The sequence below is a fragment of the Coffea eugenioides genome, chromosome 11 (assembly GCF_003713205.1).
Source record: "Coffea eugenioides isolate CCC68of chromosome 11, Ceug_1.0, whole genome shotgun sequence".
Classification (NCBI taxonomy): domain Eukaryota; kingdom Viridiplantae; phylum Streptophyta; class Magnoliopsida; order Gentianales; family Rubiaceae; genus Coffea; species Coffea eugenioides.
Window position 1 is genome coordinate 52191185 of NC_040045.1, and position 27942 is coordinate 52219126.

A 27942-nucleotide genomic window follows, 5' to 3' on the forward strand; every position below is an offset into this window, starting at 1 on the left:
GCATGTGATGGGCGACAGTTGGTCATAAGGAGGGAGGACCCTAGTGGAAAAAAATATCATATGATAATTGATCATGACATTTGAGTAAATTTGCCATTACTTAAAGATCAATTCAATTGAGAATAGACTAAAATTCTCATCAGATGATGGTGACGGAGATGCAGCCGGGTATTTGATAATTTATTAGGAAGACACTACTGAGCTTTGGATAGAAGATTATTTGAGATAACTTATTTAAAAATATATTGTACTAGTTTTTGATATAATATGTATGAAGTAAAAAATAAGTTAATGATACAAATAAATAAATAATACGATGTAAATAATATGCAATCCAAACAACTAGTGATGGTGGACATTTTATGGCTGCTAAATTATTTACTAATAATAGGGAGAACGGGGAAAATGGGCTTTTTCTTAATAATTCCGAATGGACGGTTTGGTGAAGTAGATGAACTGAAACGACTAACAGCCAATTGCAGCAGCCCAGCCATTATGGTGACCATTCCCAGAATCTTTTGGCGGCCGAGCATGTCTAAAAGATTGGATCCACGCCCACGCAATTGGGAAGTCAAATATAATGCCCTTTCTTTCTACCGGGGAGAAAAATGCTGACAGTGTCCATATTCATGATTTTAAACCTAAAAAGACAAATATTGCTGATTCTTTCGAATAACTACATGTAAAATTAAGAATCTGATCGTGTATATGCTGTCAATTTTAAATAAATAATAATCAATGGGACTTTAAATTTGATATTTAAATTTTAAATATATATTATGCATCCAATGATAATAATATATACACTGTCAGATGCATATAAGGTGACACAAAAAAAAACATAACAAATCAGACGTAATTTACACTAAAACTAAATATAACAAATCCAACAAAAAAAATCATTGGTAAGTAATAATGCTTTTTAAAACTGAAATCCAAAATCTAAATATATTAACTCCTGTTCGATAACTCAATTCAACACTTAAATTTAATGGATTTAGATTTTAATATATTCAGATGCGCTTGATAACCAAAACTATAACATCTGAATTAATTGAGTATCCATTGAATATTCTAGGGAAAATAGCTTATCACTTAATGTAATATACGTTCAAATGTATCAAATTTAGCACTTAACAATTCACTGACTTAATGGATTCAGATTTCAATTTTCAAATTTCAGTTTTATCAAACGCACTAAGTATTGAAATTTTAATATTTGAGTGTATTTTGCTTTAAGTGATAAGCGAATACTTATCCTTTGGAGTAAGTTTTACTTAGGAGATTAAATGTCACTTAATTAATTAAGATGAGGTATTTTTTATTATCAAACGCATCTGAATATGTTAAGATCTAAAAGTATTAAGGTTCTATTTGATAACTCAATTCAACATTTAAACTTAATAGATTCACATTTTAATATATTCAGACGAGTTTGATAAATAAAAATTAAAGATTTGAATTAATTGAATTGCATTGAATTTCATAGGCAAAATTTACTCTGAAAAATAATTGGTAAACTATTCAATTGTCGTATCCTCAACGACTATAGAATCATCCCCACTCAAAAAGTATCGGGGCGTGCATAATCCTGCTCTTCAAATTTCAAAACGCCAAGATTGCAAGTCTGAGGTTGGTTCTTTCTTTATCCCCCTGTGTAGTAATAGTAGTGTGTATCCCACCGCACTGCTACAGTACTAGTGGCCACGACTAGCGTCACGTAAATCCCTCCGATCCGCTTGCGCCCACGTTTCATTTCCCAACGCTACTCTCTGTCTCTAGTGAAGTCTATAATATAAGCAACTGACTCCATAACCGCCTTCTTAATTAAAGGCATGCATCCCTCGGACGTTGTTCATGCATCCCTCGGCTGCTACTGTTACTCGTAAATACTCCAACAAACAAACAAACTGCTATTTGTACGTAGCGCCACCGCCTCACCGTATAAACTTGCGCAGCCGCCGCAAATGGCTTCCCATTCCTCATTCTCCATTACTCGCACACACACACTACTAGTGCTCTTCATCTCATCACTCCAACTCTCGTCGGTTTCCTCATTCGAGTACCAAGTCGGCGACAAGATTGGGTGGGTCGTCCCCCTTGCCAACCAAACCAAATTTTACAATGATTGGGCATCCGAGAAGCGGTTCAAAGTTGGCGACACCATCCGTAAGAATAACTCTTTCTTCTTTTTTTTTCTCTCTTTTAATTAATAAACTAGCTAGTACGTACTGATGATGATGCATGCATGAGATAAATAATAATATGATATGAAATGAAATGAATGGACATGGGGCGAGCAGGATTCAAGTACAGGAAGGACTCGGTGATGGAGGTGAGCGAGACAGACTACAAGAAGTGCACTTCCAGGCGCCCCAACTTCTTCTCCAACACCGGCAACACCGTCTTCACTCTTGACCGCTCCGGTTATTTTTATTTCATCAGTGGAGCATCGGGGTATTGTGACAAAGGGCAGCGAATGGTCGTTAAAGTCATGTCGCAGGATGATCACAACTCTTCTCCAACTTCTTCTTCTTCTGCCTCTGCCTCTGTTGCATTAATATGCCATCGTCATCATCACCTTCTCTTCACCATTCCCACTTTTCACTTTCTCCTGCATCTTGCTTCACGCATCGGCATCTTTTAACTGCTAGCCGCTCCCTGCTACATCTTTTTTTCTTTTTTCTTTTTTTTTTTTTTAAAAAATTCCCTTTAGTAGTGATTCTGCTGTCATTATTGTATCTACTAGTAGTACTCGTCTCTACGGTATATTAGCTTTAACTTAGGAGAGGCTCTGGTAGTAGGTAAGGGTGCTTACTAGTTCTTATTAGTAACTTCTTCCCCTCTGCCTGCTTTGGTTTTATACTTTTAGGTACTCTTATTTTTGTGTTTTATACTAGTAGTATAATATAACTGGACAGTTTATTTTATGCCTTCATTCGATTGGGACACGTTTTCCCATGGGGAGCGTCCTATTTTTCCCGCTTTCCTACTCTGGGTCTTGGAACTTGTCGCGTGAATAAGAATAACTCCTTTTTTAATTTATATATGAACAAGATTTACACCCATTCTAATGAGGACGGGGACGAAAAATAAAGGAAAATGGCCCTTCCGGACTAGAACGATGCCGTTAGCCTTGCCGGTATTTGACCAAGTTAAGACTCCCTGTTGATTGCGCCGTGGATAGTTTGACCGGTCATATAGTCATTCTTTTAAGGCATTGATTAGTATTTGAGTCTCGTGATTACCGTGTATGGAGTGGATTGGGGCGTTTTCTTCAGGCCGCAGGAAATTAGTCAAGCGAAAGATTGAATACCCCCATGTTGTAAAAAAAAAAAAAACTCCCTGTTGATTGATGTCGATCTGATTCTCAAAAATGTGTCTTGAAAAGTTTGAAAAAAGTAGTTTCGAGGTGATGTATTTAGACTAAACCAGCCCAATTTTGATATCGTCTCCCAGCATTCCTTCAGTTTTATGTGAATTTCTGTGTAATCCACATGCTCCTAACATGTATGTAATACAGATAAGGAAAAAATAATCATTTTTGTCACGCAGTGCAATAGTAATTTGTTTAAATAAACAACTAGTACTACTTTCAGGGTCTTTTTTAAGATCTTTGTTATCATTTTCCAACGGCAACTCTACGACGCTTTTATATTTATGTCAAATATTATGTTTATGTAAGTTGTTATAAGTTGTTTATTTAGAGTTAATCTTATATATACTGGTAGTGTATACATTATCAAAAGTTAAATTTTATATAATTATCATTTATCCGACGCTGATAGTGTATATATCGTCAGTGTATATAAGATTAATCCGTTTATTTATTTATTTATTTTTACCTTCACGTGATAAGTGAAACTAGCAATAGGAGTAATGACATAGAGATTTTCAATTGTTTTTAGCTTACCATTGATACGCGGGATTGCTCCAACAAATATACTTATAATGCAAAAGAAAATAAAAGCTTAGTGAATAATTGTGTGTGGTGAATACATAAAAAGTTAAAAACAACCCGCGATCAATAAAATGTAAAACTAGTAGTGTTCATTAATTACTTTACTTTGCAGGACGTATTATTGTCTGCGGTCCGTGAAAGACATGAATTTGCAAATATTTTTTAAGTTAATTGTGACTAACTATTAGTAATTGACCAAAAATGTAAAATGCAATTCAAAATTTTTTGTTAGTATCGCCTCGTGTAGCAGTGCTTGTAATGTGATGCTACTACGAAATAAATAGAAAACAAGAGCGACTAAAAATATTACTAAAAATTTTTAATTGGAAATCATTTTTTTTAAAAAAAATGGAAAGTAAAAATGTTTTATTCCAAAAAAAGAGTAGTACTGTAGCAGCAGCAGTAGTAAATTTGGTCCCGTCCCGCTGGCTGAGGTGACAGAGAGAAACCGGAGGGGATTTTGGTAGTGGCGAAACTTCGGCGGTGGCGAGGGAGTTGTGGGGAGGGTTTTCGCTTTTTGGCCTTTCCGCCTTTTCACCTTTTCGGTGGCTGGCAGTGGCACTTTTGTCACAGTAGTGTCACACTGTCACTCCTCATTCACTTGTTGAGGTTGCCTCCGCTGCTCAGTCTCTTGTCCATTTCTGCTGAGGAAGATGGGAACCTATGAAGACGACCACGTCAGTATAAATATAACCACTTCGCAACTCAAACGCCAGGCCCAGGAGACCGAGCTTGGGTTTTCATCCTCCGGCTTAAACTCGCAAACTGAGCGAGCCTTAGTTGCCGAGTTCCAAAATGTTGGCCTAAACTCCTTCGACAATGATAACCGAGGAGGGTTGAACTCTGCACACAATGACTCCGGTGGTCCCCAGCGCCTTCCGTTGCGACCCTACGCCGGAGATTGCCCTCATTACGTCAGAACCGGAATCTGCAAGTTTGGACTCACCTGCAAATTCAATCACCCTGTTAAGAAGACTAGTCTGGTATTATGACCATTTTACTAGGTTTTATGGACTCTTTGCTGGGCGACCAGGCCGCCCTTTTTTTTTTTTGAGTTTTGATAAATTTTATGTGCGGCTTATTTCACGCTCTATTGATTTGATGATTCTGTATTCCAGGTTGTTAAGGACAAGGACTGGAGCTCAGATAATGCCGGTCAAATTGAATGCAAGGTTGAAACCTCTGGAGTTTTCATGTTTTCTTATTTCTTTTGTTTTGTGCTTCTAGGGATGGAATGATGTCTTTTCTTAACATAAGCTGAAAATTTAGACTAGCTTGATTTTTAGTTGGAGTTATTGCCTTGTAAGTGCAAATCGGTGGAAGAGTATTCGAGGAGTCGATTCGGTGAAATGGTTGGATTGAATATGTTAGGACATTGTTTCCCTGCCTTGTTGAACAATATTTTTTCTGATTTTAGTTAACTAAAATGTTGATTAACTGTCAAAATTACAAGACGCAGGAGCAGGTTTTATATGATAGGCTTGTTTTCTTGATGTTTTATAGATTAATTTTCCAGTTTTTATGCTGGAGTTCTCTACTAACCAATAATGTAATCTTGAATCGCATGACAATGTAATCGATGATCTTTGCATCTTACCCTCTTATTTGGTGGCATTGGGTCTACCTGATTCAGAGACATTCAATTAAATTTAGATGTTTATATGTAGTGACAGTGCTGTTGAGATGTCTTTTATTAGTGATTATTATTCTCTACTATTAACCCAAAATCTTGGTAAATTACCATCTGTGCTTTCACACTCTGGCTTCTGTTGTTATTTTGCACAATTCCGTCTGAATTTGTGATTGAGTTGCTGTCTTCTAAATTTTGCAGTATTACTCAACAGCAGGAGGTTGCAAATATGGTGAAGCTTGTAGATACAGTCACTCTAAAAAGGAGTCTCAAGTTGCGGCTCCAAAGTTTAACTTTCTTGGTTTGCCAATGCGATTGGTAATATTGCAATCCAGATTCTTGGGAAAATCTCTAGTAACTCTTTTTGTCTTTTGTATTCCATAAGTAGTTGCAAGATCATGTAAAATTTTTTTGTTGCTGTCTGCATATCCTTCTTGTAATTATTGATAAGGATAATAAAGTTTGTTGAGTCATAAATTGAAGTTTCTTTTCGGAATTGATAAGGACAATAAATTGAAGTTTCTTTTCGGAATTGATGAGGATAATAAATTGAAGTTTCTTTTCGGAATTTGATTTAGATTTTTTTTTTCTTTTTGGTATAGGGAGGGAAAGAATGTCCCTACTACATGCGCAACGGTTCTTGTGGATATGGAACTCAGTGTGTGTTTCACCATCCTGAACCTTCATCAATGGGAGGACTGGACCTCCAGAAATCATCTCTGAATGGTAAGCCTATTAGACATTCGGCTCATTCTTTGGGAAGCCCAAGCATTGACTCTGCTCCACTGCATCTGTCAGAAGCATCCCAACCAAATCAAGTACCTTGGTCTACACGTCCCTTGTCGAGTACTCTTTCCTACCGAAATGACTATTCATCTCATACGATTGCGAATTCAGTTCCTCAATGGATGCATGGGCATTCTGAATTCAACGAGTGTCAGGTATTCATGGTTTTTGCCATTCCCTGTTGTTGTTTACTTTCAGCTATTCTTTATGTCCTTTTGCCTTTTCTCATTCTAATTTTTATATCAGAATCTGCTAATTTTGGCAGTAATTTTTTGATGATTTTGGTTGAAATCTATTGCATCTTTTCTCGTAACCTTGGGAGCCTGCTTTTTTTTTTTTTCCTCCCCTCTTCCCCCTCTCCGTGCTTTTTAAAATTTCATTGTGTAACTACTTGTACATGTCTTAGCCACATAATTCCTAGTATTTAGGCATTTTAAGGCAGATAAATGTTTCTATATTGTCTAATTCCAACTTCAATGGTGTTTTCAGCAGCGACTTTATCATCAACATGAACTTCTTGTGACTCAATTTCTATCATCTTTATGGCTGTATGTTATGAAGTTTACTGAGTTTTCTTATGTGTGTATGTCTTACTACTGAATATTGCAAGATATACATCCTGCAGTGTTGCATATTGGGATGTCTTGCTCTTTTGTTCATTATGTTTTCTGACTGTGGAATTTGGCTAGTCTTTGTATATTCGAACTTCTTGCAATTGGACACCAAGGAAATATGATATATCTTTTGTGCCAGTTGTAGTTTATTTTATATTTTTATGGATGGTTATCCTAAGACCAATAATGATCCATTATTTGTCTCCCTGCATATGCTTGTGTAAGAGTATATAGTTCTATGTGTGATTATCTGGACAAAGGTAATAAACTTTTTTTTACTTTGCTTCATTTTGTCCTAGGTTACCTTGGAAACCATCCTCACACCATCATACCCTTTATCTCCCATGCATCCCTGCGTGTATTTGTCTACCCAGAATTCAAGAGTCTTAATAGATACTTTTTCTACCCGCTTCTATTTTTTCTTTTCCTAGATTGTGTTGTGAGAGAATTATCCCCAAGCAAAACCAGCATGAGCTAAAAAAAAGCAGTGGACTGGAAACACAAACTTGAAGACTGGAGCTTTTGTTTTTTGGGTATATTTGAGGATCCAGTTTTAATATCTGTTGCCTCTTTCATCCCTATCTACTGCTACATCCATCATTGTTGCTAATATGTGCCTTCTGTGTCAAATCTGCTTCAAGCTGTACAATGTACCTTGTTCTGATACTTTTTATTTATCATTAACATAGGCTGAAGAAGTGCCTCAACAAAGGAGCAGGAACGCTCATCTAGTTTCTGGAGCAGCTAGAGCAGATATGCTGGAGCAAGATATTCCTGTGCAAGTTGAAGAATTTCCTGAACGACCTGGTCAACCTGAATGTGCTTACTTCATGAAAACTGGGGACTGTAAATTTAAGTCTGCATGTCGGTTTCACCATCCAAAGGGCCAGCCTACATGCATTCTGAGTGAGAAAGGCCTTCCTCTTAGACCTGTACGTTCAAAGCTTTTTCTTGCAATCATTTAAGTTTAGTGACTTGTAACTGATCACTTTGGAGTTTCTCTATGGACCATGACATGTGAAAGTCCATGAGTAATATTGGGCCAAAAGTTGGAAGTTCATGCTGAAAGCTTTGAGACCTTTACAAGCTTCTATGTATACCTATGGAATCTCTATATTTTCTTTAATCTGACTTAAACAAATTAGTTAGTGGATATTGAATATGAAAACACACTTTTTAATATGCTGCTGTCATCTTTGTGCAAGAGAAGAGATTGCATTTTGGATGAGTAGTGCTACAGTTTTGTCTGGACTAGTCGTCACTATATACTTTCATTCCTAAGTAGTCCTCCTATGATGCACAAAAATTTTAGACATTTCATTTTCTTAAAGGTTTCGTGATCATGATTACTCACAACCTCTATAAACTGGTGCAGGGCAGAAATATATGCCGGCATTATGAACGTTTTGGCATCTGCAAATTTGGCCGTGTATGCCTGTTTGACCATCCAGTACATCCTAATTTGTCAACGTTCAAGGATTGGCCATCTTCAGAACCATCTGGTTATGATGCTGGATCTTGGATGCAGTAATGGTTAGGTTTAGGCAGGTTGCAGTACATTCTCAACTCCCCAACAAAACAAAAAATGACATCAAGTTTTAATGACCGCTGTTACCCCTTTTGATCTCCTGATAGACCTTAGCTAGGGCGAGTTTTGCATAGGACAGGCATTTTTTAGTGCAGTTTTCATTACTCTATATACTACCCTAATTGTAAGAATAGCAGGAAGCTAATGGGGTATGATTTTGCAAGGAAAATATGTTGGAGATGAAAATCTTCTGGTTAAGAAATATACAAGGACTCAATGTAGTATTTTGACTTTTTTTATCCTACCATTTAGAAGAGCTAATAGCATATTCTTCCTTTTTTTTCTTATGTCAAAAGCGCAGAGTTCCTCGACCATAAGTATCTTGTTTACTTGTTCTGGTGACTGACCAGAGGCTGAGACAGGTGGTTCTTGACTTAAATTTGATCCACATATCACTGTTGGGAGGGTTCCTACGATCAAATGGGACATCCCTACCTGCATATTGAACTTAAAAATTCACGAGTTCAAAATTAGTTATGTCATGTTTTGACGGAGGGATTAGTTTGCTGCTCAAGTGTTCTTGACATATAGTGCTTAAGTGTCTTTGTTGGTTGTATTTGACCCTCTTATTCTGCTTGTCCTTTAGGTGTTCTATTTCTTTGTTTTGAAGGGCTTAGTTGGGAGCCAGGGCCGGGCGCGCTGTCATGTAGTCCCATGATATTCACCGAGGAGTAAAATCATTCAAATTTTAGATGTATTCAGTTCGAGTCACTAATCAAACCTTTTTCTGGAAGTCATGTCAGGTTGCTCGTACAAAGGTACAAAAATGTTGGAGATAAAACATGCCCAAAACCCGAATGAGCCTATACAGTATATAACATTTGCTATGCGGGGACATGATGCAAACCATGTGCTTCATTTACAGATTCCTCGAGTCCATTTATTCCTGCTGGCACTACAGTTTTTAGCCTCTGATTTTTTTTTTTTAATAAATTTATAATAGTCTAAAGAAAAGGCCATTTCGAAGCCATAAAGTTTGCACAGGCAAAAAGACGAGAAGGTGTATCTAAATTGTTCCTGTCACCTCTCCCCAGCATGTATCATGCTGGGGGAACATGGAGACATAACAAAATGGTAATAAGATTCAGATGAGGCCGCTGGTTAAATGTACAAGCGCCTTACATTCGGCCTCCTTGCCAACTACGTAATGGTAATCTGCTGAAATCAATTGCCGCCATGCGTTTGACAGATTCAGAGCTTCAAAAGCAGCATCGAGCCTCAGAAGCAACAAAACCATTTCTTCTGCATCACCGGAAAGAAACACACCCCAAAAAAAAAATTGTAAAATCTCTAATCTTACGCTTATGGAACATGCACGCGCAGTTTGGACTGGAGATTTAAAAGAAGCATCAGTACCGTGGTGGTGGGGGACTGCTGATCCGCTGGTTCTGCTGGCCGAGATGCATGGTCCAAATTTTGTCCTTTGTTGCCACCGGCTGCTGTCCCGGTAGCTTTCTTCTCGTCCCTAGCCTTGGCAAATATGACTGTAAATCCATCAGCTGATGCCGGATTGTTCACATCCCACTCGCCGAACTTTGGCAATGGCCGACCCTTCTCCTGCTGTACATAAATCAGACCTTGTAGACAGTGAGTTTTCCACTATAACACGACCATATTTATGATCAATCTACTGTGAGGCATGCCGAGTACAAACAACCTAAGATTTGGCGCTCCTTTGCAACAAGTTAATGTTCTTCCCACGATAATAGCAAATACTATATAGGCTAATCTCTTATGCACTACAATTTTTTTTCTTTTTCTTTTAGTATGTAAATGGGCTTATATCAATAGACTGCTGTTTGAGAAAGAAGAAAAGGCAAATTGCACAAGAAATAAAGCTCCATTGTAGAATTGTTATACTGAACCTAGTGCAAGAGCAGAGCACTTTATCATAGCATGGTTCAAGACCGGTCTCTAACACAACCAAGCGGACGTATGGTGTAATAACTGCAGCAAATAAATGAGGACCTTATACGAGCCCCGAAAATAAAGAGGACAACTTTTTTTTTTTTTAGCATGATCGTGCTTCTTTCAAGAATTCACCATGCAATTGTTTTCAGGATTTCTAATAGATAGATAAAATTGAAGACATTACGAGGATTTTGCTTCCCAACAAATTCTTTAATTTCTTCTTTTTCAAATGAAAAATCGACATTTTATGCGTACCACCAAGAAAGTCACCTGGGCTGACATGGGGGCTTGCGGTGAAAACATAAAAGAACTGATGTGAATTCGTAATCATGCAAAAACTACTAGCTCTAACCAACAGAGAAAATGAAACGCCAGGATTGATAATCGGTTGGCCCTCCAACGTGATTAAACCGGCTTTGTACTAACCAAAATCATAGATGATGACAAAGCAAAACCATGATATTCGAGAGGAAGATTTTAAAAAATGTAGCCAAAAGGGCAAAAAAAAAGGATTATAAAACGTAAAAAACTTACCGACATCGTCAAGGCGGGGATTGGGCAGGAGCTGTGATGGAAAAGGATGAGCAAGCGGACTTGGAAAGAGATAGAAGGGAAGAGGGATAGAGGGATGGGAAGGGATGAGAGGAGGTGGAGCAGCGTGGTGTGGTGGAGAAGATGAAGAAAATGGGTGCTAAAGGATAGGAAGCGCCGTTGGCAAATGTGGGGAATGGAAAGACAACAATGGGTAGGGGGACGTATGAAGTTGATCCACCTAACTAATAGATATACAAACAATCCAGCCTGTTAATTAAACGTCTCATTTATACAGTCTATTTGGCAAGGCCTTGCGGTTCCTTGTACAGTTGTACGTCACATAAATCAAAGGTCGATAATTCAATTTAATGAATTCAAATCTTAATATGTTCAGACATACATGTTTAATAACAAAAAATAAAATATTTTAAATAATTAAATGACTATAAATTATTTAGACAAAACTCATTTAAAATAATAAATAATTAACTACTTACTTATCGCTTAATATAGAGTGCACTCAAATATTAAGATTTTATTACTTAACAATCCAGTCCCTTATTTATTCAGATTTCAGTTTTATCAATACGTTACTACTATCATAATCAGAATACGAGTCCATTGAGCCGTGGCTGACGAGGAAAATTTCCCGGCCCACTCCCGGGAAGGAAATAGTAATACCAAAGTCCAAGAGGTATATATTCCTACATTTTTAGGATGTTTACGTAATGGACTTAGTTGTTCAGGATTCTGGGAAGCATTCTGGCCCGTCCGCGGAAGGTCAGCTCTTTGAAGTAGAAGTTACAACTACTGCGTTGGCTTATTAGGCCACTGGCCACGGAGTAATTGATTAATCTACTCGTTAGTTAATGTACTAACGCCATCAGATTAGCAATTGGTTGATACAGAACCAAACCAATCATCGAGGTGATCTCCAAGCAACCAGTTTTGAAGCTTCAGTAAACTGTACCAAGAACTTCACAACCGGGTCTAGCAAGTGGAATTGGGAACCAGTGCTAGGGGTACAAGTTCATTATTATGCTCGCCATGCACAACCCATAGGTTTCACGCACGCGAGGATAAATATATTTGTTCTCACGCAATCAATATGGCCCCTTTTTACGACGACAGTGAGCCGAGACAAAAGATTGGCTGATGAAGACTTTTATGCCTACATACTGGCTGTGTGATCCCCAACATAACAAACGGCAGGATATTCTAAGACACAAGCTCATAGTTTATTAGTGTCACATCAATTGCATTAGATCTGCTGAAAACCTCTGCACAGGATCTTATATAAGAGAGCTCTACTGAGTGAAAACCCTCGAAAACCAACCAACCTCAAAAGCACCCTGGTTTTTCCTGCTAAAACAATGGAGCAGCGGGTAATACTTACTTTTCTGGTTTTAATGGTCTTTACTCAGGCACAGACTTTTGCAGTCCAAGCAAGCCATGGGCGTAGGTTTCTCCCAAATCTTCTACTTCTAGCATCACCTCCATATGTTACCGTGACAGGTAATGGAACTAATTCTCTCACTCTTTAGATCTACATTCTATTAAAGGATAAAAAAGGACCAACCATATGTCTATCATTCTGTTCACTAGGATGCAACAATAACTGCGACACAGCCTGTTGTTATTGCGACATCAGAGAACAGCCGCCAGTGTGTGTGCAATGCTGCAGAGAAGGGCCTTAACTTCTCATATCATGATGTAATGCGCTCTAAATGTCTCAATACTACTAATATATCATGTTGCTCAAAAGCAACACGCTTCAGGAAATCAGATGATCCTGTGGAACAGCAACGTGCAACTTCTTCTTCATTCCATGAGCTGAAACTAAGTTCTTGAACACCCCCCCCTTCCTCCGATGTTCTCTTTCTATTTGGGGAAAGGGAATGACAGAGGGCAAGGGTAGCATGTCCGCCCTGGAACAGAAAAAATATTTGCAGATTAATCGACCTTATTTTTGTATAAATCATATATGTTTTTAACTTTTTATTAATTCTGCATGAAAGTTGCACAATCATCTTGCACGTATCATCCTATTACCATTTCAAGGCGTAAAGAAACATCAAGGTAGCAGGAAGTTGAAATGATTCTTAAGGATAAACAGTAACTAGCTGCAGAACGAGGAAAGGTTATGGTAAATATGCTTGTACTCTTTGAGAGGCAAAACTGGAAATGCACAATTAAGAAGGTTAGCAACTCAAGCTAACATGCAGCACAATAATTCACCAAGCAAACATGCAGCACAGTAATTCACCAGGATATCTTTTGGAAATCGAACATTTATGTTGTGCAAATGCACAAAAGGAACAGAACAAATATCAACATTTAAATAATTCAACTTCTCCAAGTGTACATGCATTCCAGTCAAAGAAGCACTTCGATACATTCAGATTTAAGGTTTGTGTTATCTTTACTAATTTTGTCCAGTCAGATGCTAAAAAGATCAGTAGCAGTATAAGCCTTTTTTTTTTTTTTGGTGCAGTATTGATGAAACAACACATGAAAAAGTGAAAGCAATTTAAAAAAAATACACACTTACTTATAAGTGAAAAAGCATACAGAAGTCATTTCCTCCTACAAAGTCCAAGGAAAACAGCAGCAGATGCAACTTGAACTTTAAGATCCGCAATATCAACATCATGTCCACCTTCAACCAGACCCCAGCTGTCTACCTGCAAAAACATCATAAAGCAACAACTTGAGGTACTAAGAATATTTGGAAGAGATGCAAGAGGATGAAAAAACAACATGAACTAGAACCTGTAAATCTTCTTCTAGTCTAATAAGCTCAATGGCCTCCTCAATATTCAATCTACCACGAAAGATTCCAATGGCAATAACTACAGAATGAGCAGCAGCAGCAATTGCATCAATTGCAGCCAGTTCACAATCATTTGTCCTTTTGAGCAGGCCTTCAATGGCAGTTACCAGACCTTCTTCCTGCTTACCACCAAAGAAACTGGAATATATGACAGGTTTATACCCAAACTCTGATTCCAACCATTTAAGCAAAGGGTCGATCTTCTCAACTTGACGTTCTACAAATTATGTGGACAATGAAGAAACTCAATAGTTTTCACTGCTGAAAGGAAGATGCTAAATCAAAACTAAGTGCATGAAATGAAAACATTTCACATTTGTCCAAAGAAAGGGAGAATATAAAGGGCATTTACTTGATTGAAGCAATAAGGATTCATCCTCATGTTCAGACATAGCTTCTTACATATGTTATAAGCAGCAAATCATCATAAAACTTTCAAAAAATTCTGACGACAATGTTTTCCTGAACACTTGATCCATTTCATTACTAATATGTAGCTGAAAATTCCAGGCCATAAATCTTCCTTTATTTAAACAGTGAAAATTGGTCATCAGAAACATTCTGCAATTGTCTGAGGATGGATGAGATTCCAAGGCAAAAAGCAAACACCAACCACTTTCCCATAGACCATTTATGAAGCATCATGTACATGATGGCATCCTGACTCAAAGCAGAACAGGTCTATGTATTGAAGTGCCAACTAGCATTAAGAGAGGCCGAATAGTAATGATTGAGTAAAACAAATTCAAATGTTGTGGTTAAAAAAGTCAATACATTCTTGAATATGACTATGTATTGCATTACAGTGATACTGTTGTTTGTACTTATGTTGCCTTATTCCTCGTATGTTTGCCTTGCTTCTTGTTCTTGGGAGGCAGAAGATGAGCACATAGGAATAGTTTGGCAATTGCATTTATTACGACCAGGAAGAGGTTGACGAGGAGTGATTGAAGAATAAAAGCTAGTCATGAAATATAAGTTAGTAATCAACAAATCTCACCCTGTTATGCGAATCGGGCAAAGGCAAGACAACAAGGAATGTGCACTCAGAAATTCACACATAGAGGGAGATAAGAAAAGAAGGCACCTACCGAAAACACCCTTGGTGAGATCATTGTCTGCTGGAGCTCGACAGAAGACCAAATCCTGATGGAATTTCTTCATCAAATTCTCAATGACCTTGGGTCGAGTAAGTCGAACTCTTTCCAATGCAGTGCATGCAAGTTTCATGAGTGGCATTGTAAAGGGCCTAATTCCATCTGTTTGCTACAATACAACAATATACTATTCTGTAAATTCAAATAAAAATTGCTAATTCTTTTTATTCGACAAAAATAGAGTAAAGAATCACCACAAGAATCCAAACTGTGGCCAGAAAAAGGAAAAAAAAGAATGAATTGGAATTCTAAAAGAAGGAAATTGATGAAGACGGAAGCACCTGATAGTCCCATTCAGCAGCAACAGCCATAGCAAGAGCAGGGGTGGGGCACTTAAGGGGTCTCTTAGAAGGGGATTTAAGGGTTCTATAATCAAGCATCACTGTCCACCCATTTCCATCATCAGCTTTTCTGGTGCTCACGTTCTGGTAAAATCTCTTTCCCACAATTGATCCCGTCATGAACGACATGGGCATGCTCACCGAATCTGATTGTGAGGATGAAGACGACGCCGTCGTCTTAAGGCCTTTCACATAGATGGGATCCTCCTCCTCGTTAGTCTTGGTCCGCGACGCATTTGCATTTTCGTCCGATGAGAAGGTGAAGGATGATGACGATGATGGATCTGCGTGCTCGGGTTTGGATTGGGGTTGGGGTTTCCCAGCGGTGGCGACACCGCTGAGCTGGCGGAGTTCGGAAGGTAGGGTTCTGAGGGCATAGGAGTAGTAGTGAAGGGTTTTAGGGGTTTTCCTCAGCACCATTGCAGAGGCCATTTTGTTCTCTTTAACTCTTGGCAACCCTCACCTCACCACCGCTGCGTGTGCGTGCGTGAGACAAGTACAGGCAGGCGATAACAACAGATGGGCTGACGGTGAAGAAATTTGACTGGGCTCCTTTTATTGGGCTGATCCAAAGTATGTGCGTTAGAACAAAAAATGGTCAAATTAACGAAGAAGAGTAGTGTTCTTCAAAAAAATAATAATACAAATTAATGAAGAAGAGTGTCACATAAAATTGTCAAGATTGCGTGTTGTCACGGAAAACTAGTCAAATAAATGAACTAAAAAACGTCGAATTATTTAAGAGAGCCGCAGCATGCAAGTGTAAAGAATTGAGAATAAGAAATGAAAAAAATCCGGAGCAAAATTATTTTTAATGACGCAAACTATTTTTAATGATCATTTTTGTTTTTTTTTTTAAGAATGACCATTTTTGTTCACTTCAATTTATTAGCCGCAAAGCCTTTATACAGAAACAATAGAGACCAAAGTCTGAATTAAAAGCATTGGTTACGGTTCCATGTCAAAGCCAACTTAACGTCACTACTCTAAAACTGCATAAACGAAAAGCTTTCCCCATGTTGCCGCTATCTTAAACAAAACAAAAATAAACGGGGAAGTATATCCCTCTAGGTATGGAAATGGAGTTACTCTATTGATATTTTTAATACTCCACATTAGGGGTGGGCACGAGTTGGATACCCATCCCTAATATAATTTGGCTGACCCGACCCTAATATATCGGATCAGCCATTTTGTAACCCTAATCCGGTTCCTAATGTCTTCGGGTACCCGTTACTCGGGTATTCGAAAAAGAAAAGGGCGGTTTATAAGCTACCCGCCTTTAATATCAACATGTTTTTCATTAAAAAACATGCTTTCCATTAAAATTTGTAGAGATATTGTAATCAAAATTCATACATCACCATTCTCACACATTTCATCCAACAATCAAATCGATCTCAAAATTTTAGTACACACTATAATTATAATATCTAATAGACAAAAAGAAGTTTCATGATAATTTTGAGTACATCACCATTCTCACACATTTCATCCACTACAACACAACAAACACAAGAATAATAAGTATCTAACAACTTCCCCAACTACCTTAAGGATGTTATGGTACAAGACTGCATCCAAAATGAGTTGATTATGGAATCAAGTCTGGAAAAGAATTGAATAGAGTTAATTATTTTTGGAGAAAGTATAACCAAATTAAGCTTGAAAAATCTTCCCCAACTTCCTTACATCTTTGAAATAGACCTTATGACATTAAAGGTGATGAAAAAGAAAAATAAATTTCTTGAACTAAGATTAAAGAGACAAATTTAAGAGACATAATCGCAATAAAATAAATCAAATAAATAAATAAATGGAAGACACAAATGTTTTAATTATCTAGCTAAAAGAAAATTGGAACTCCAAACACAAATCTTTGATTGAATTGATGAAAAGTTTGTAGGAAATATCGATGGAGGTAGAATAAAAATGAAAAGAATTAAAGGGATGAGCAATTTTTGTGATAAAGTTTCACAAATTTTTCTTCATTTTATTCATTTGATTCAAATTTCACCAAGAATATTCGCTTTCTTCAGAAAATATGAGGAGAGGCAGATCATATGATATTAGAAAATGAGGCTGTGAGCCACTTCACTTACACTTAGGATTAAAAATTATAAAATTATAAAATGATTCCTAATTTTTTAATATTTATATAATATAGCCTGCGGATCGGGTATCCGCGGATTTTTATTTTTCTGATCCGTGTCTGTTTCCATTTTTTGCGGGTATCCCTCAACTGTCCCGCTAAGAAAAATCAGATCAGATATCCTATTTTTCGGATCGAATTTATCAGATTTTTGAGTGGTTGGATATTTTTACCCACCCCTACTTCACATCTTGTTAAATTAATTTTTTCATACTTCACTTTTAAAGTACTGACTCTATATCTCTTATAAAATCAGGTCAGCCAAATTTTGATTTTGGCCTAGATTTTCGACTGTTTTTAACCTAAATCCACTATGTGATGTGAGTCATCGTCTCTTTAAGGTGCAAAAGGTTTAGATCTCACTTGTTTAGATACAGAGGCAAAAATGAATATAAGTGGGGTAATTTATCTAACTTCAAATTTTTTTCCCAAGGTAAAAAATGAATGTGAGTCAATTGATTTTATTTAATTATAAATGGGATTTGACCTTCTTACACATAAAAAAAATTTGGTTGGAAAAAAAGATCAAAATATTAGGTTGGAAAAAAGTTTGATCAACTTAATTTTTGGAGAGATGTAAAGACAATTTAGAAGTGAGGAAAAAAAAATTCATTTCATTTAACAAAAGCAAAACGTTACCAACTTTTTAAACAATTTTCCCTTTTTTGTCACCTGTACGTGGTTATGGAGTCTAGAACTATGCACACGAATTGAGACGGCAACCGGGGCAACGTTCATTCTTCGGCATTCACTATTCCACGATGTTTGCCCCTGTTGGCATGGGAGTGGGACCCTATCACCGTTGGGACTCGTACTGCTTGAGTCACGTCTTATGCCGGTAGATTTAACGAGCCTTTCCGTTCCCACTCCCTGTTCCAACTCTTTCCTTTTATTCCATTGACGCACAGCGCTTTCTGTGAGCCAAATTCATCAGTTTCTGATACTTCCCTTTCCTTTTCGAGCACTAGTATTCGATAACGAACTGCTGGTTTTGACCCCAAAAAAAAAAAGAAATGAACTGCTAAGTGAGTGGTGACTGAGAATTGCTCAAAGATTTCCCGTCTCTTGCAAGACAGAAAAGAGCAACGGCTCCAGAGATTGGAATTCTTTGTGTGTAATAAATACTCCGTAAGAGTAGATAAGAGGAAGAGGGGAAAGAGAGGAAGATGGCTGGGCAGGGGTCTTCTTGGAATTCAACTCCACTGCAAGTGTTGCATGCTCTTCTGGGATGGATTGCGTTTGCATCGTGGTCTATCAGCTTCTATCCCCAAGTCATCTTGAACTTCCGGCGTAAAAGGTTCCCCCCAACCCCGCCAATACCATTTTTAGCTTTCCGCTTTCCTCTCCACCAATTTTCACCCTTCACGTTTCATCGTGAATACTAATTAGTAATATTTTCTTTTGCTGGGGCCGTCTGCTAAATAAAACCACTGGACTCTGTATTTTGGTCGGCGGTGTTGTGCAGCGTTGTGGGCTTGAATTTTGATTTCGTGCTGTTGAATCTCACCAAGCACTCTTCCTATCTCATCTACAACGCTTCCCTCTTCTTCAGTTCTGCTGTTCAACGCCAGTACCATCAAAAATTTGGCTTTGATCAGGTTCTTTCTTTCCTTCTGTCTTTTTTTTTCCCTTTCCCCCATTTAGTAACGTGTTTATGCGAAGGTGGAGGTCTTGGGTCCTGCTGGATTCATGAATACCCTTGATTCAGTTAAACGTATTTTAGTTTTAAGCATTATGATCACGTGCCTCTTCCGATCATGAATTCACTTTCAATTTCAAAGGATAATTCTTTTCAAATCTTGATAAATAAGCCAAACAGATCTGTGCTCTGAACTAATCACGTGTTATCCTCCTGGTTATTCCTCTTCTTGTGGAGGGTAAATTTGATTTTCTTGTCTACTCACTCCCGTCATTAACAGCTATATGCAACGTGAGCTTTTAAGTATTTTGTGCTTGTGCTAGTATTCCTCGTGCAAGGTCGAATCAGTACAGTGACGAGTGGATGCAGTACTGCTCTAACCCTTTACTTGATCTTATTCCTTGATTGGTCTATTGCAGATGATTCCAGTGGCTGCCAATGACGTAGCCTTCTCAGCCCATGCGGTTCTGCTAACTGTGTTTACCTTGTTCCAGATTGCAATCTACGAGGTGACTACTTAAATCCTTCTTTGATGCTTCCTGCTGCATGTTTTAAAAGATGACTGGAAACAGGAAAATTTGCGCGTAATTTTCTGAAATAGTGTTTGCATTGTAACTTAGACTGCCATTGAGTACTTGTATCAATTCATATAGCTGTCACTTAACCCTACACCCCCGGTTTCCCAAATTCTGTTCTTTTCCAGCGTGGACATCAAAAGGTTTCTAAAACTGCAACCGCGATTGTCGCAGCAGCTTGGTTAGCTGCTGCAGTCTGTGTTTTTGTAGCAGTTCCCCACAAGAAGTGGCTTTGGCTGGTGTCGTGCTTCAAGTAAGATGTGCTGTTTTACTCCATTCCTGTACTTCTCTTTTTATCTTAAATGAAGCCAATGTTGCTGGCCTGCCTTTAAGAGAGAACAGATTCACTTTCTGATCAGGGTTAATATCTAGGCCTTGGTTAATTTTGCATTAAGATGGGATAGGGTGCATATTTTTTTTGTTAAAAGTGTTGAAAATCTTGCTGGACTTGTTTTACGGAGCTATGGAGGAATGGTCTGTTGATGAAGTCCTCATCCATCCGTAATCGTTGTGAACTGATGCTGCTGTTCTTGGCTATGATTTTTGGTTAAAAAGATTACCTTTTAATGGTGCTACCATGATTGTGGTGACCTTTTTACCTTTTGTTTCTACTGTGTGTGCAGCACAGTCCAAGTTGTCATGACAGTCATCAAATACATTCCTCAGGTTATTCCTACGGCTGGCTATCTTTGGAATTGTCCAATATTAACTACATGTACTTGGGCTTAAGTTAGGATTTAGTGAAACTGTGTCCGTTCTTTAATACCCCAAGCTTACTGGGTGCCTTTGATGCTTTTCAGTTTCTAAAGGATGTCATTATTTTTTATTTTTCTCATGGGTGACTTGCTGTGTAACTTAGGCTGTTATGAATTTCAAAAGGAAGAGCACCATTGGATGGAGCATTGGCAACATTTTGCTTGATTTGCTTGGTGGTGTGACCAACTATGCACAAATGGCCGTGCAATCCATTGATCAGAGTAAGACTCGTGAATGGGATTATTCGGATCTATCTGGGGATTTGTAATGCAATGCCTAACTATGTTTCGTCCATGTTTCTGTCAGAATCCTGGGTGAATTTCTGCGGAAACATAGGCAAGACTCTGCTGTCCTTGGTATGGACTTTTTTCTCTCTGACAATTTTGAGCTTCATCGTAATTTTTTTGCTGTTTTTATCGATCTTCCTTCAAGTTTCAACAACCCTCGGCCTTCTTTTAGAAAGATGAAATCCTGTGCTGGCATGAAGAAAGCCAGCTTCCCCTTTCATAATAATGACTGAACTGTCTTTCACTTTCACGTTGACTCCCAGAAGACGAAAAACTTGTGATCAGGATGCCTCTTCGTTCTGTTAACTGCTGTGATCAGCAATTAATTAAGCAAGAAAATTTGGATAAAAATGGAATATGTGCAGGTTCGACCTTGTTTGAAACAGTAAATGTGTTCGTTTGATTTTCTAAATGTGCATAAAACATAAAATGGTTGGGTCCTCATAATCTCATTTTGTACTTGAATCGTACTAATTATTTTTCTTTTGGTCTGCTGGAATTGACCAAGCAGGTGTCCATTTTCTTTGACATTCTCTTCATCCTGCAACACTACGTGCTCTACCCATCCAAGCAGAAGGCTTCACCTCCTAAACTTGATGTGGTTAGCAAGGAGCCATTAATTGAATCCTCCGAAAACGCACATTCTGACAATGTATGACTGACGCACATTCATTTTCGAACACTCTCCAGCTGTAAAACAGGTTCTGTATCGCGACATTTTATTATTGTTAAATTGGACTTAGCATCTATTCCTGTTGAGATGTAATTAAATTCCACGGTAGAGGTTGGATGGAGTCCCTCCTCCCCCATGCTTCTGGCTGCTGAATAAAAAAAGGTTATTAACTGGTGGCTGGTGGTAATCTCTTTTACAGCACTTGATGATTTGACAGGCATTTGCAAACGGAGGACTCGTTAAAAACAACTCTAAAGTCTATTAGTTGCCAGAAGATACATACATATATGAAATACATCATACACGTATAGCACTAGAAAAGTTCGTTTTACTACTATTATTAGATTACATCATATGTTTTTTTTGCTTGTCAATAATATGATTTTTATTCAGCGGATCAAAGAATATCCGAAGGAAACGGGCATTGATGTGTTCTTCCAAACTCACAGGAGACCCTTTACCCCTCTACGCAGGAAATAAGAGAAAACAAATCCAAATCAGCCAAAAACAATATGAGGTGTGAGGTGTCACTTTCGGTATGTATGACCGCCTAAAAAAACCTTGGCTTACACGTACTTTTCACAGTTGACGAAGCAATCGCCTTCCTTCCCAAGTTTTCTAGCCATCTTCCTCGCAACTCCCAACTTCATTTAACTAAAGGAAAGGTAAAACGAAAGAAAGAGTGGAATATAAATAATTGTAATCCCACCACGTTATGCAAGTCTCGTACCAAACGAAACTGGTAGTACTATATAACAAGAAGCCTGGCCATCCTCATCCCAGTCCCCATTTGCTGCTGATTTTCACATCCATCAAATTCATTCATTCATTAGTTCGTTCAGGCAGCCATGAAGAGGGAGGGGCGTCAACACGGCATGGTCCAAACCCACCCCATCATTTCCTCACCTTGGAGGCCGAGGCAGCCCCCCAGCCGGCTGGAATCAACCTCCACGGCTGGTTGCTTTGCTAAGGTGCCCCAAAAGCCTACCAACCGCTCCAAGTTCACGGGCAAGTGCGGCCGCCCAAGGTGTGCTTCTTGTCACTTCCATCCCGCCGGTAAAGCTAAGGACAAGACCAAAGGGACTCACAAGCTGAAGTCGTGCGATGTTGTTACGAATTACAGATTGGTTACTTGGCGGGTTGTGGATGCGAGGCCCGGGTTCAACTTTACCGGGTTTTCGGCCACTGGGATTTTGGATCATTTGGCCAATGATTGTTACAGTGATGATGTTGGAGATGAAATTGATGATGGGGATGATGATGTTTACGATTATTACTACCGTCCTGCTGATCGACGCCATCATCATCATCCAGCCGATTGGGTAGTTGACTCTGCCCTTGCAGCATCAACTGGTGTTGCTATCGGGGAGCTGCAGGATGAGTTTGATGACGACGACGACGAAAAAATGAGCTTCTGTGACGTGGGTTTTGCGTGGGAGCAGGTGGAGGAGGAGGGAGATGATGAAATTGGAGGTTGGTGTTTGGTGGAAGAAATTTGACGTCGCTTCAAGTCCTTCTTCTGCTAGCACTCTCTTTTTATTATTCTTAATGGTTGCTTCTATGTGATTGTAAGTAATTATGCAACCTTTACATTTTATTATTGTTATGGCTGTTATTATTATTATTTTGTGGGGAAGACCACCCTGTGCATTATTGTACAAGTAATTGTGACCATTTGAAAAAGAAAAAATTGTTACCATTTCGTGCACGAAAATCCAGTTCCTGGAGGGCATATGTTGTTGGCGACGAATAATTTTATCTCCCTCCCAAGTTATCGGTTCGGTTGGTGGATACTACCGTCCTTGATGCTTTTGTCGCACGAGATTAAATAAGTCTGTAAGTCAACTCAACCAAGCCACCCTTCCAAAAGCTTAAAAGTAAAATAATGATAAGCCGCATGCCTCTTATGATCTAGATAGAACATAAAAAGCCCCATTACCTCTTCAAAAGAAGCGTGTTGTTTAAATCTTTACATGGTCTCTCATTGTTGAGATCGAACGGGTCTTGGATGACTGGATCTTTAACCTTCCACCCTCCGCAGAAGAATTTGTACATTGCTGCTAGCCTGCTAAGTGAAACACAACCATAGTTTATGTGCACATTTCAATCTGTCCGGATATGAAATTTTACAGACTCTGCGTATGGCTACTGCTCTGGAAAACTACATCTTAGAGGGGTTCTAATGGATTATAATAAGCATTAGGCCCGACCACTAAATCGTCAATACGGAATATTCGGGGATGCATTCTCATGGTTGATGATTTCTGGTCGTGAAGCTGGGAAGCTAGTAGCAGTTCGACCATTCTTCCCGGAAACATGCTTGGATATGCCGTTCTTGTTTAAAGAGGTTGCTGGTGGTGGAAGTGAGACTGGCATCGTGCCTTGCATTGTCCTGGAGCTGAGCTTTCTTCCCAGTTTAGGTGACTGAGATTGTGTAACTGGATTCTGCAAGAAGTGGAAAGTTATAGCAAAGTACTTGGAATAAATGGACACGTAAAGTTCGAAAGCTTGATGCTCAACTTCCCGTGAGTTAACTTTTTAACACTTGCTTTGCTGCTGGCTCTATGGATTGGCTAAACATTTTGGGGAAACAAAATAACTGAGAAAAAGTTCTTTTGACATGAAGGCTTTAATGGTGAAGAACGGACAACTGGATTCTGTAGTTCAAAATCGGAAGATGTGGTACATTTAATTCTAGATGTAGCAAAAGGTGTGTGCAATAACATGCCTTTTTAGTGTGACTGCTTTGTGTTTCCCGTTCCTTGTAGAACTCTGGAAGAGGGCGAGCTTTGAAGCAAAAACTTCGACGCAATTTTCTCAGCTCCGATTCTGCTTTTTCCTGCATTAATCAAAGGGACCCTTGAGTACTACTAGTAAGGCTTTGCTGGCGTTTTGGAACTGCGCATGCTCCAAAGAGTTGAGAAAAATGAATACTCCGAGTATCTATCTAATGCAGGAGAGAAATCCGGACAAAAGAATAGAGTATAACCTTTAATTTGGTTTGTAGCTGCACTTTCTGTAGCTCCTTCGAATTGAATTTCTCTTCAAGCTTCTATAAACGTTGGAAACAGATTAAAAAAAGGTGAGAGTTAGTTATGAAATTTCATGATCAGTGATGCTTCTATATGCTAGCTTGCCTGTTTTCTTCTTGCAGCTCTTTCTTCCGTCCTCAAGATGAGCGGAGTGGAAGATAGAGTAGGCGACTGTAATTTGTTTCGGCGAGCGGTCAAGGACTTGGAACAACTGCAGGCAAAGATCGTCCGTGAGAGAAAGATGACAAATACAAAGCTTGCCTGTTTTCTTCTTGCAGCTCTTTCTTCCGTCCTCAAGATGAGCGGAGTGGAAGATAGAGTAGGCGACTGTAATTTGTTTCGGCGAGCGGTCAAGGACTTGGAACAACTGCAGGCAAAGATCGTCCGTGAGAGAAAGATGACAAATACAAATGTTACATGCCACGTCTGAAGTACAAAATTGAAGAAAAAATTTAAAAAAAAAATCCCAATCACACAACACAAGGCAGATACTATCTATCTGCTCAGTTAATGGCTGTTCCATCATCCTGCTCATTTAACATACATCATACAAATAAAGATGAGTTATGTTAATTCTTTAAGGACTAGTGCACTCAAATCGAACTTACACTGCAGATAAAATATGCCATTTTGGACCTGTTGTTTTGTTTCCATCAACTGGTGTTTCATTCCTGTAATTCGTAGATGCAAAAGAGAGGCAGTACGTAATCAATGAAACAATTTTGTCAATTTATGTCGATATCCTCTTAGAAGTCCTCCTGGAATAAGGAGGAGAAAAAAAAAAAAAACAAAACAAGAACCTCGTATTTGCTGGACACGGGGTTGTTGCTGCAGGATGCTTGGACATATTAGATTTAGCTGCCTGCAGGTGGAAAAGGACATCGGGTTTACAGCTTGTCTTAGTAGGTACGCCGGGCGTTAATTTTGGGCACAGTGAAAAGGAAAGGCAAGAACAAGAAGTAAAAATCACCGCATCTGGGGTCCTCAGGGGAGTGGTCAAGCAATGGTGAGAAGCCTTGCAAGAATCGGGAACAATCCGTGAATTCTCCGTCTTTCTGTTAGCAGCAGGGGTAAGAACAACTTTAGCAGGTGTTGAATTGATAAATGTGCGCAGGGATTTGGGAGTTGATCCCTTCTTCTTTTCCACATAGTCTGATGAGGACTTGATGGTGATCGGAGTGGCGGCTGAAGTCGCACTCGCACTGGAGTTGCTTTCTTTCTTGATGCGAGGTGTAACGGGCTTGGCAGGAGTGGCTGGGACTTTTGGTGTTTTACGATAGACGGATGACTTGAACGAAGAGAACGCAGACTTTTTCTTGCTCTTCACTGATGAAACATCTTGATCGGAGGTGATACTCTGCTGTGTTGACATTGGACGGAGACAACATATATATAGAGTGGGGACTCGGCAGAAAATCATGATGATAGCAATTGGAGACTAATTAATACTACCATATGACATGAATCAGTACTTTTTACCTTCAACAGAGGCTTCTCCATTTGAGGCGTTCCGCTAAGCTCTGATCCAGAAGCCATCTCCAAATTGTCCTGGAGATTTGGTGAATCTTTCTTCATAGGCGTCTCAAGTGGTGTCTCTGGCTCCATGAGCTCTTGATTTGAATTTTGGCGGTTCGCAGCCAGGATGACAATCACGGACTCAGGCTTTGGATCCTCAGGCTCCGGTGATTGTTGGGTAGAATTCAAGGCGAGGGGCTGCGAGTGAGGTACGCTGTTATCGGGGGAAGTAACCAAGCTTTCAGCTTCTGCGGCGGCATTAGCTTGCTCAAGCAAAGCTGCGGCCTTTTTAGCGGCAATACGCTTGTAATGAGCTTCAAAGAAAGCCTTCTTCTGGGCAACCGAACCAGGCTGGGCATACCTCTCGGCCTCTTCAACATACCGGTTGTGGGAGAAGGTGGACCATTTCTCCCAAGCTAAAGATTCTGAAACGAACCTCCCAAATGAAACCGATTCCCCGAGAACATGCATGGGATTCCCCTGCAATGGCATATATACATAAGTGTATCCAATCTTAAAAGCTCATCACAACCTGCATTTGAGCCCCTCCCCAAAAACTTTGTAATCTTTTGTTTTCTGCTTTTAGGGTACCTCCAAAAAAAAAGATTGCAGTATGCGGGGCGGGGGGGAGAGGGGGTGTTTACCTGGTTGAGTTCATTGGACATAGCAGAAGAAGCATAAGAGAATGGGTGCATGACACAAGCTGTATCTCCCATAATAAGAGAATGGCTGACCGCTGCTGCTGCTGTTTGAGTTTGTTCGAACCCACAGCCACAACGCTACTGATGATGGGCTGAGTAAAAATCTGAACTTCTGAATTTTTTGCCCTTTTAATCTTTTTCTTTTCTCTTGGGGAAATTAATCACTCTTTTTTCTTTTTTAAATCTGGAACAGTAAAATTTTGAAATTCAAATGAAAAGCTGAAAGAGTACGTTGCGTGGAAAGCTAAGCCACATATGACACAAAAACACACATGCACTAGAGGTCAGCGATCGGCAGAGGTACACAAAAAAGAAGAAGGCAGGCAAATTTTTTTTTTCCTTTTTTGCCTTGGTGGGGCTGCTGCTTTTGTCAACTTACTACTGACTTCAGCTTCTAACTTCTAAGGCATGCATGCCTTTTGCCCAGATGGTCTGGAGTCTTTTTCAAATTGGTCTGGGCCCCATCGCATTCTGTTGTTTGAAATTAATGAAGTATCTGTCTTTAACGTTCGAATTTTCGAAATCATCTCCCTAAGTGCAGTGCTGGTTCGTTCTTGGCGTCGGTTATGGTGTCTTATTTATTTGATCCCCTGAACTTGACTTTGTATTGTAGTAATAAGGAGTAATGTCTTATTATGATTACATTATCCGAAATCTTTTTTTTTCTTTTGGTATTGTTTTTAAAATATTTTTTGTCTTTTCAATTATTTATTTTATATACATTATATTACAAAAACAAGAAGTGATAGTACAAGAATTCCCAAATAATCTTCAATTCAAATGCACCTAAAATTTGGTATATCCTTCCAAAATCAAGGTAAGAACTTAACCCCAGTTTGTTTGTTGTTGGAGTTTGTAGAGCCTGTAGTCAAATGTCAGCGGGCTGAACCACTAGTTGTTGTAACATCACTTCAGCTGTTAGGAGCCCCGTTTAAATTGCCCTTTTTTTTTTTTTTTCGAGTCTTTTGTAGGAAAATGTTACGCAGTAACTTAATGTATATGAAGTAAAAAAGTAATTAAAAAATATATTCATAAAATATATAAAAAAAATTTCAGAAAAAAAATAACAATTCAAACAAGATTTAAATAATCGAGATGGACAGGAGAAACACTAGCCCTCCTCCCTCCCATCCAAAAAAAAAAAAAAAGAGCAAATGTGGGAAGATCCTTGAGCAGCTACTCGCATGGTATCCTACTTTCAAGACAGATGGAGAAAAAAATAAAGCAAACAGAAGCAGAGAAAACTACAATAAAAGC

General features: G+C 38.8%; 7 protein-coding genes across 13 annotated transcripts; 4 read left to right on the top strand and 3 right to left on the bottom strand.

The window, feature by feature from the left end:
- The first annotated feature begins 1967 nt into the window (after window positions 1-1967).
- On the top strand, window positions 1968-2691 carry LOC113752869 (stellacyanin). Its single transcript, XM_027296911.1, has 2 exons — window positions 1968-2169; window positions 2304-2691. The coding sequence occupies exons 1-2, from the start codon at window positions 1968-1970 to the stop codon at window positions 2645-2647; spliced, it is 546 nt and encodes a 181-aa protein (XP_027152712.1). The 3' UTR covers window positions 2648-2691.
- A 1767-nt stretch (window positions 2692-4458) lies between these two features.
- On the top strand, window positions 4459-8830 carry LOC113753787 (zinc finger CCCH domain-containing protein 43-like). Of its 3 annotated transcripts, none has more exons than XM_027298028.1 (7): window positions 4459-4944; window positions 5080-5133; window positions 5793-5909; window positions 6194-6317; window positions 6390-6532; window positions 7681-7923; window positions 8367-8830. In XM_027298028.1, the coding sequence occupies exons 1-7, from the start codon at window positions 4615-4617 to the stop codon at window positions 8520-8522; spliced, it is 1167 nt and encodes a 388-aa protein (XP_027153829.1). In that variant the 5' UTR covers window positions 4459-4614; the 3' UTR covers window positions 8523-8830. The 3 variants fall into 3 exon arrangements, with proteins under 3 accessions (XP_027153829.1, XP_027153830.1, XP_027153828.1); XM_027298029.1 differs by having other exon boundaries at window positions 6393-6532; XM_027298027.1 differs by having other exon boundaries at window positions 6194-6532.
- A 586-nt stretch (window positions 8831-9416) lies between these two features.
- LOC113753976 (protein NOI4-like) lies at window positions 9417-11250 on the bottom strand. Of its 2 annotated transcripts, none has more exons than XM_027298263.1 (3): window positions 11025-11250; window positions 9936-10136; window positions 9417-9821 (listed from the first exon to the last, which is right to left on the bottom strand). In XM_027298263.1, exons 1-3 carry the CDS (start codon window positions 11028-11030, stop codon window positions 9798-9800), a joined length of 231 nt encoding a protein of 76 aa, XP_027154064.1. In that variant the 5' UTR covers window positions 11031-11250; the 3' UTR covers window positions 9417-9797. The 2 variants fall into 2 exon arrangements, with proteins under 2 accessions (XP_027154064.1, XP_027154063.1); XM_027298262.1 differs by having other exon boundaries at window positions 9936-10139.
- Window positions 11251-12292: 1042 nt separating this feature from the next.
- Window positions 12293-15835, bottom strand: LOC113751155 (ATP synthase mitochondrial F1 complex assembly factor 2). Of its 2 annotated transcripts, none has more exons than XM_027295051.1 (5): window positions 15296-15835; window positions 14949-15123; window positions 13797-14074; window positions 13576-13708; window positions 12293-12947 (listed from the first exon to the last, which is right to left on the bottom strand). In XM_027295051.1, exons 1-4 carry the CDS (start codon window positions 15785-15787, stop codon window positions 13601-13603), a joined length of 1053 nt encoding a protein of 350 aa, XP_027150852.1. In that variant the 5' UTR covers window positions 15788-15835; the 3' UTR covers window positions 12293-12947; window positions 13576-13600. The 2 variants fall into 2 exon arrangements, with proteins under 2 accessions (XP_027150852.1, XP_027150851.1); XM_027295050.1 differs by having other exon boundaries at window positions 12293-12952.
- A 2479-nt stretch (window positions 15836-18314) lies between these two features.
- On the top strand, window positions 18315-21607 carry LOC113753723 (cystinosin homolog). Its single transcript, XM_027297950.1, has 8 exons — window positions 18315-18804; window positions 18973-19105; window positions 19566-19655; window positions 19850-19974; window positions 20345-20387; window positions 20581-20698; window positions 20784-20833; window positions 21276-21607. The coding sequence occupies exons 1-8, from the start codon at window positions 18674-18676 to the stop codon at window positions 21420-21422; spliced, it is 837 nt and encodes a 278-aa protein (XP_027153751.1). The 5' UTR covers window positions 18315-18673; the 3' UTR covers window positions 21423-21607.
- Window positions 21443-23126, top strand: LOC113753724. Of its 2 annotated transcripts, none has more exons than XM_027297953.1 (2): window positions 21443-21465; window positions 22280-23126. In XM_027297953.1, the coding sequence occupies exon 2, from the start codon at window positions 22286-22288 to the stop codon at window positions 22934-22936; it is 651 nt and encodes a 216-aa protein (XP_027153754.1). In that variant the 5' UTR covers window positions 21443-21465; window positions 22280-22285; the 3' UTR covers window positions 22937-23126. The 2 variants fall into 2 exon arrangements, with proteins under 2 accessions (XP_027153754.1, XP_027153753.1); XM_027297952.1 differs by lacking the exon at window positions 21443-21465 and adding an exon at window positions 21725-21973.
- A 313-nt stretch (window positions 23127-23439) lies between these two features.
- On the bottom strand, window positions 23440-26800 carry LOC113753377 (protein WVD2-like 7). 2 transcript variants are annotated; one of them, XM_027297517.1, is made up of 9 exons: window positions 26629-26800; window positions 25949-26464; window positions 25440-25826; window positions 25270-25331; window positions 25078-25140; window positions 24731-24836; window positions 24427-24489; window positions 24166-24276; window positions 23440-23882 (listed from the first exon to the last, which is right to left on the bottom strand). In XM_027297517.1, exons 1-9 carry the CDS (start codon window positions 26698-26700, stop codon window positions 23658-23660), a joined length of 1605 nt encoding a protein of 534 aa, XP_027153318.1. In that variant the 5' UTR covers window positions 26701-26800; the 3' UTR covers window positions 23440-23657. The 2 variants fall into 2 exon arrangements, with proteins under 2 accessions (XP_027153318.1, XP_027153317.1); XM_027297516.1 differs by having other exon boundaries at window positions 25440-25829.
- Window positions 26801-27942: the final 1142 nt, after the last annotated feature.

What these genes read in the sequence shown, in the direction of transcription:
- LOC113751155 (XM_027295051.1), bottom strand. Translation starts at nt 15,787, where the DNA reads ATGGCCTCTGCAATGGTGCTGAGGAAAACCCCTAAAACCCTTCACTAC. An exon ending in TCTCACCAAGGGTGTTTTCG is followed by an intron (nt 14,075 to 14,948) that starts GTAGGTGCCTTC and finishes CATAATTTGTAG; the next exon opens with AACGTCAAGTTGAGAAGATC. An exon ending in GACTAGAAGAAGATTTACAG is followed by an intron (nt 13,709 to 13,796) that starts GTTCTAGTTCAT and finishes ATGTTTTTGCAG; the next exon opens with GTAGACAGCTGGGGTCTGGT.
- LOC113753787 (XM_027298027.1), top strand. Translation starts at nt 4,615, where the DNA reads ATGGGAACCTATGAAGACGACCACGTCAGTATAAATATAACCACTTCG. An exon ending in CTGTTAAGAAGACTAGTCTG is followed by an intron (nt 4,945 to 5,079) that starts GTATTATGACCA and finishes TCTGTATTCCAG; the next exon opens with GTTGTTAAGGACAAGGACTG. An exon ending in CCGGTCAAATTGAATGCAAG is followed by an intron (nt 5,134 to 5,792) that starts GTTGAAACCTCT and finishes TAAATTTTGCAG; the next exon opens with TATTACTCAACAGCAGGAGG.
- LOC113752869 (XM_027296911.1), top strand. Translation starts at nt 1,968, where the DNA reads ATGGCTTCCCATTCCTCATTCTCCATTACTCGCACACACACACTACTA. An exon ending in CAAAGTTGGCGACACCATCC is followed by an intron (nt 2,170 to 2,303) that starts GTAAGAATAACT and finishes TGGGGCGAGCAG; the next exon opens with GATTCAAGTACAGGAAGGAC.
- LOC113753723 (XM_027297950.1), top strand. Translation starts at nt 18,674, where the DNA reads ATGGCTGGGCAGGGGTCTTCTTGGAATTCAACTCCACTGCAAGTGTTG. An exon ending in AAAAATTTGGCTTTGATCAG is followed by an intron (nt 19,106 to 19,565) that starts GTTCTTTCTTTC and finishes GGTCTATTGCAG; the next exon opens with ATGATTCCAGTGGCTGCCAA. An exon ending in TCCAGATTGCAATCTACGAG is followed by an intron (nt 19,656 to 19,849) that starts GTGACTACTTAA and finishes GTTCTTTTCCAG; the next exon opens with CGTGGACATCAAAAGGTTTC.
- LOC113753976 (XM_027298262.1), bottom strand. An exon ending in AGCAGTCCCCCACCACCACG is followed by an intron (nt 9,822 to 9,935) that starts GTACTGATGCTT and finishes CCGGTGATGCAG; the next exon opens with AAGAAATGGTTTTGTTGCTT.
- LOC113753724 (XM_027297952.1), top strand. Translation starts at nt 21,950, where the DNA reads ATGAGGTGTGAGGTGTCACTTTCG. An exon ending in GGTGTGAGGTGTCACTTTCG is followed by an intron (nt 21,974 to 22,279) that starts GTATGTATGACC and finishes TAGTTCGTTCAG; the next exon opens with GCAGCCATGAAGAGGGAGGG.
- LOC113753377 (XM_027297516.1), bottom strand. Translation starts at nt 26,700, where the DNA reads ATGGGAGATACAGCTTGTGTCATGCACCCATTCTCTTATGCTTCTTCT. An exon ending in TGTCCAATGAACTCAACCAG is followed by an intron (nt 26,465 to 26,628) that starts GTAAACACCCCC and finishes ATGCCATTGCAG; the next exon opens with GGGAATCCCATGCATGTTCT. An exon ending in AGCTACAAACCAAATTAAAG is followed by an intron (nt 24,277 to 24,426) that starts GTTATACTCTAT and finishes TGATTAATGCAG; the next exon opens with GAAAAAGCAGAATCGGAGCT.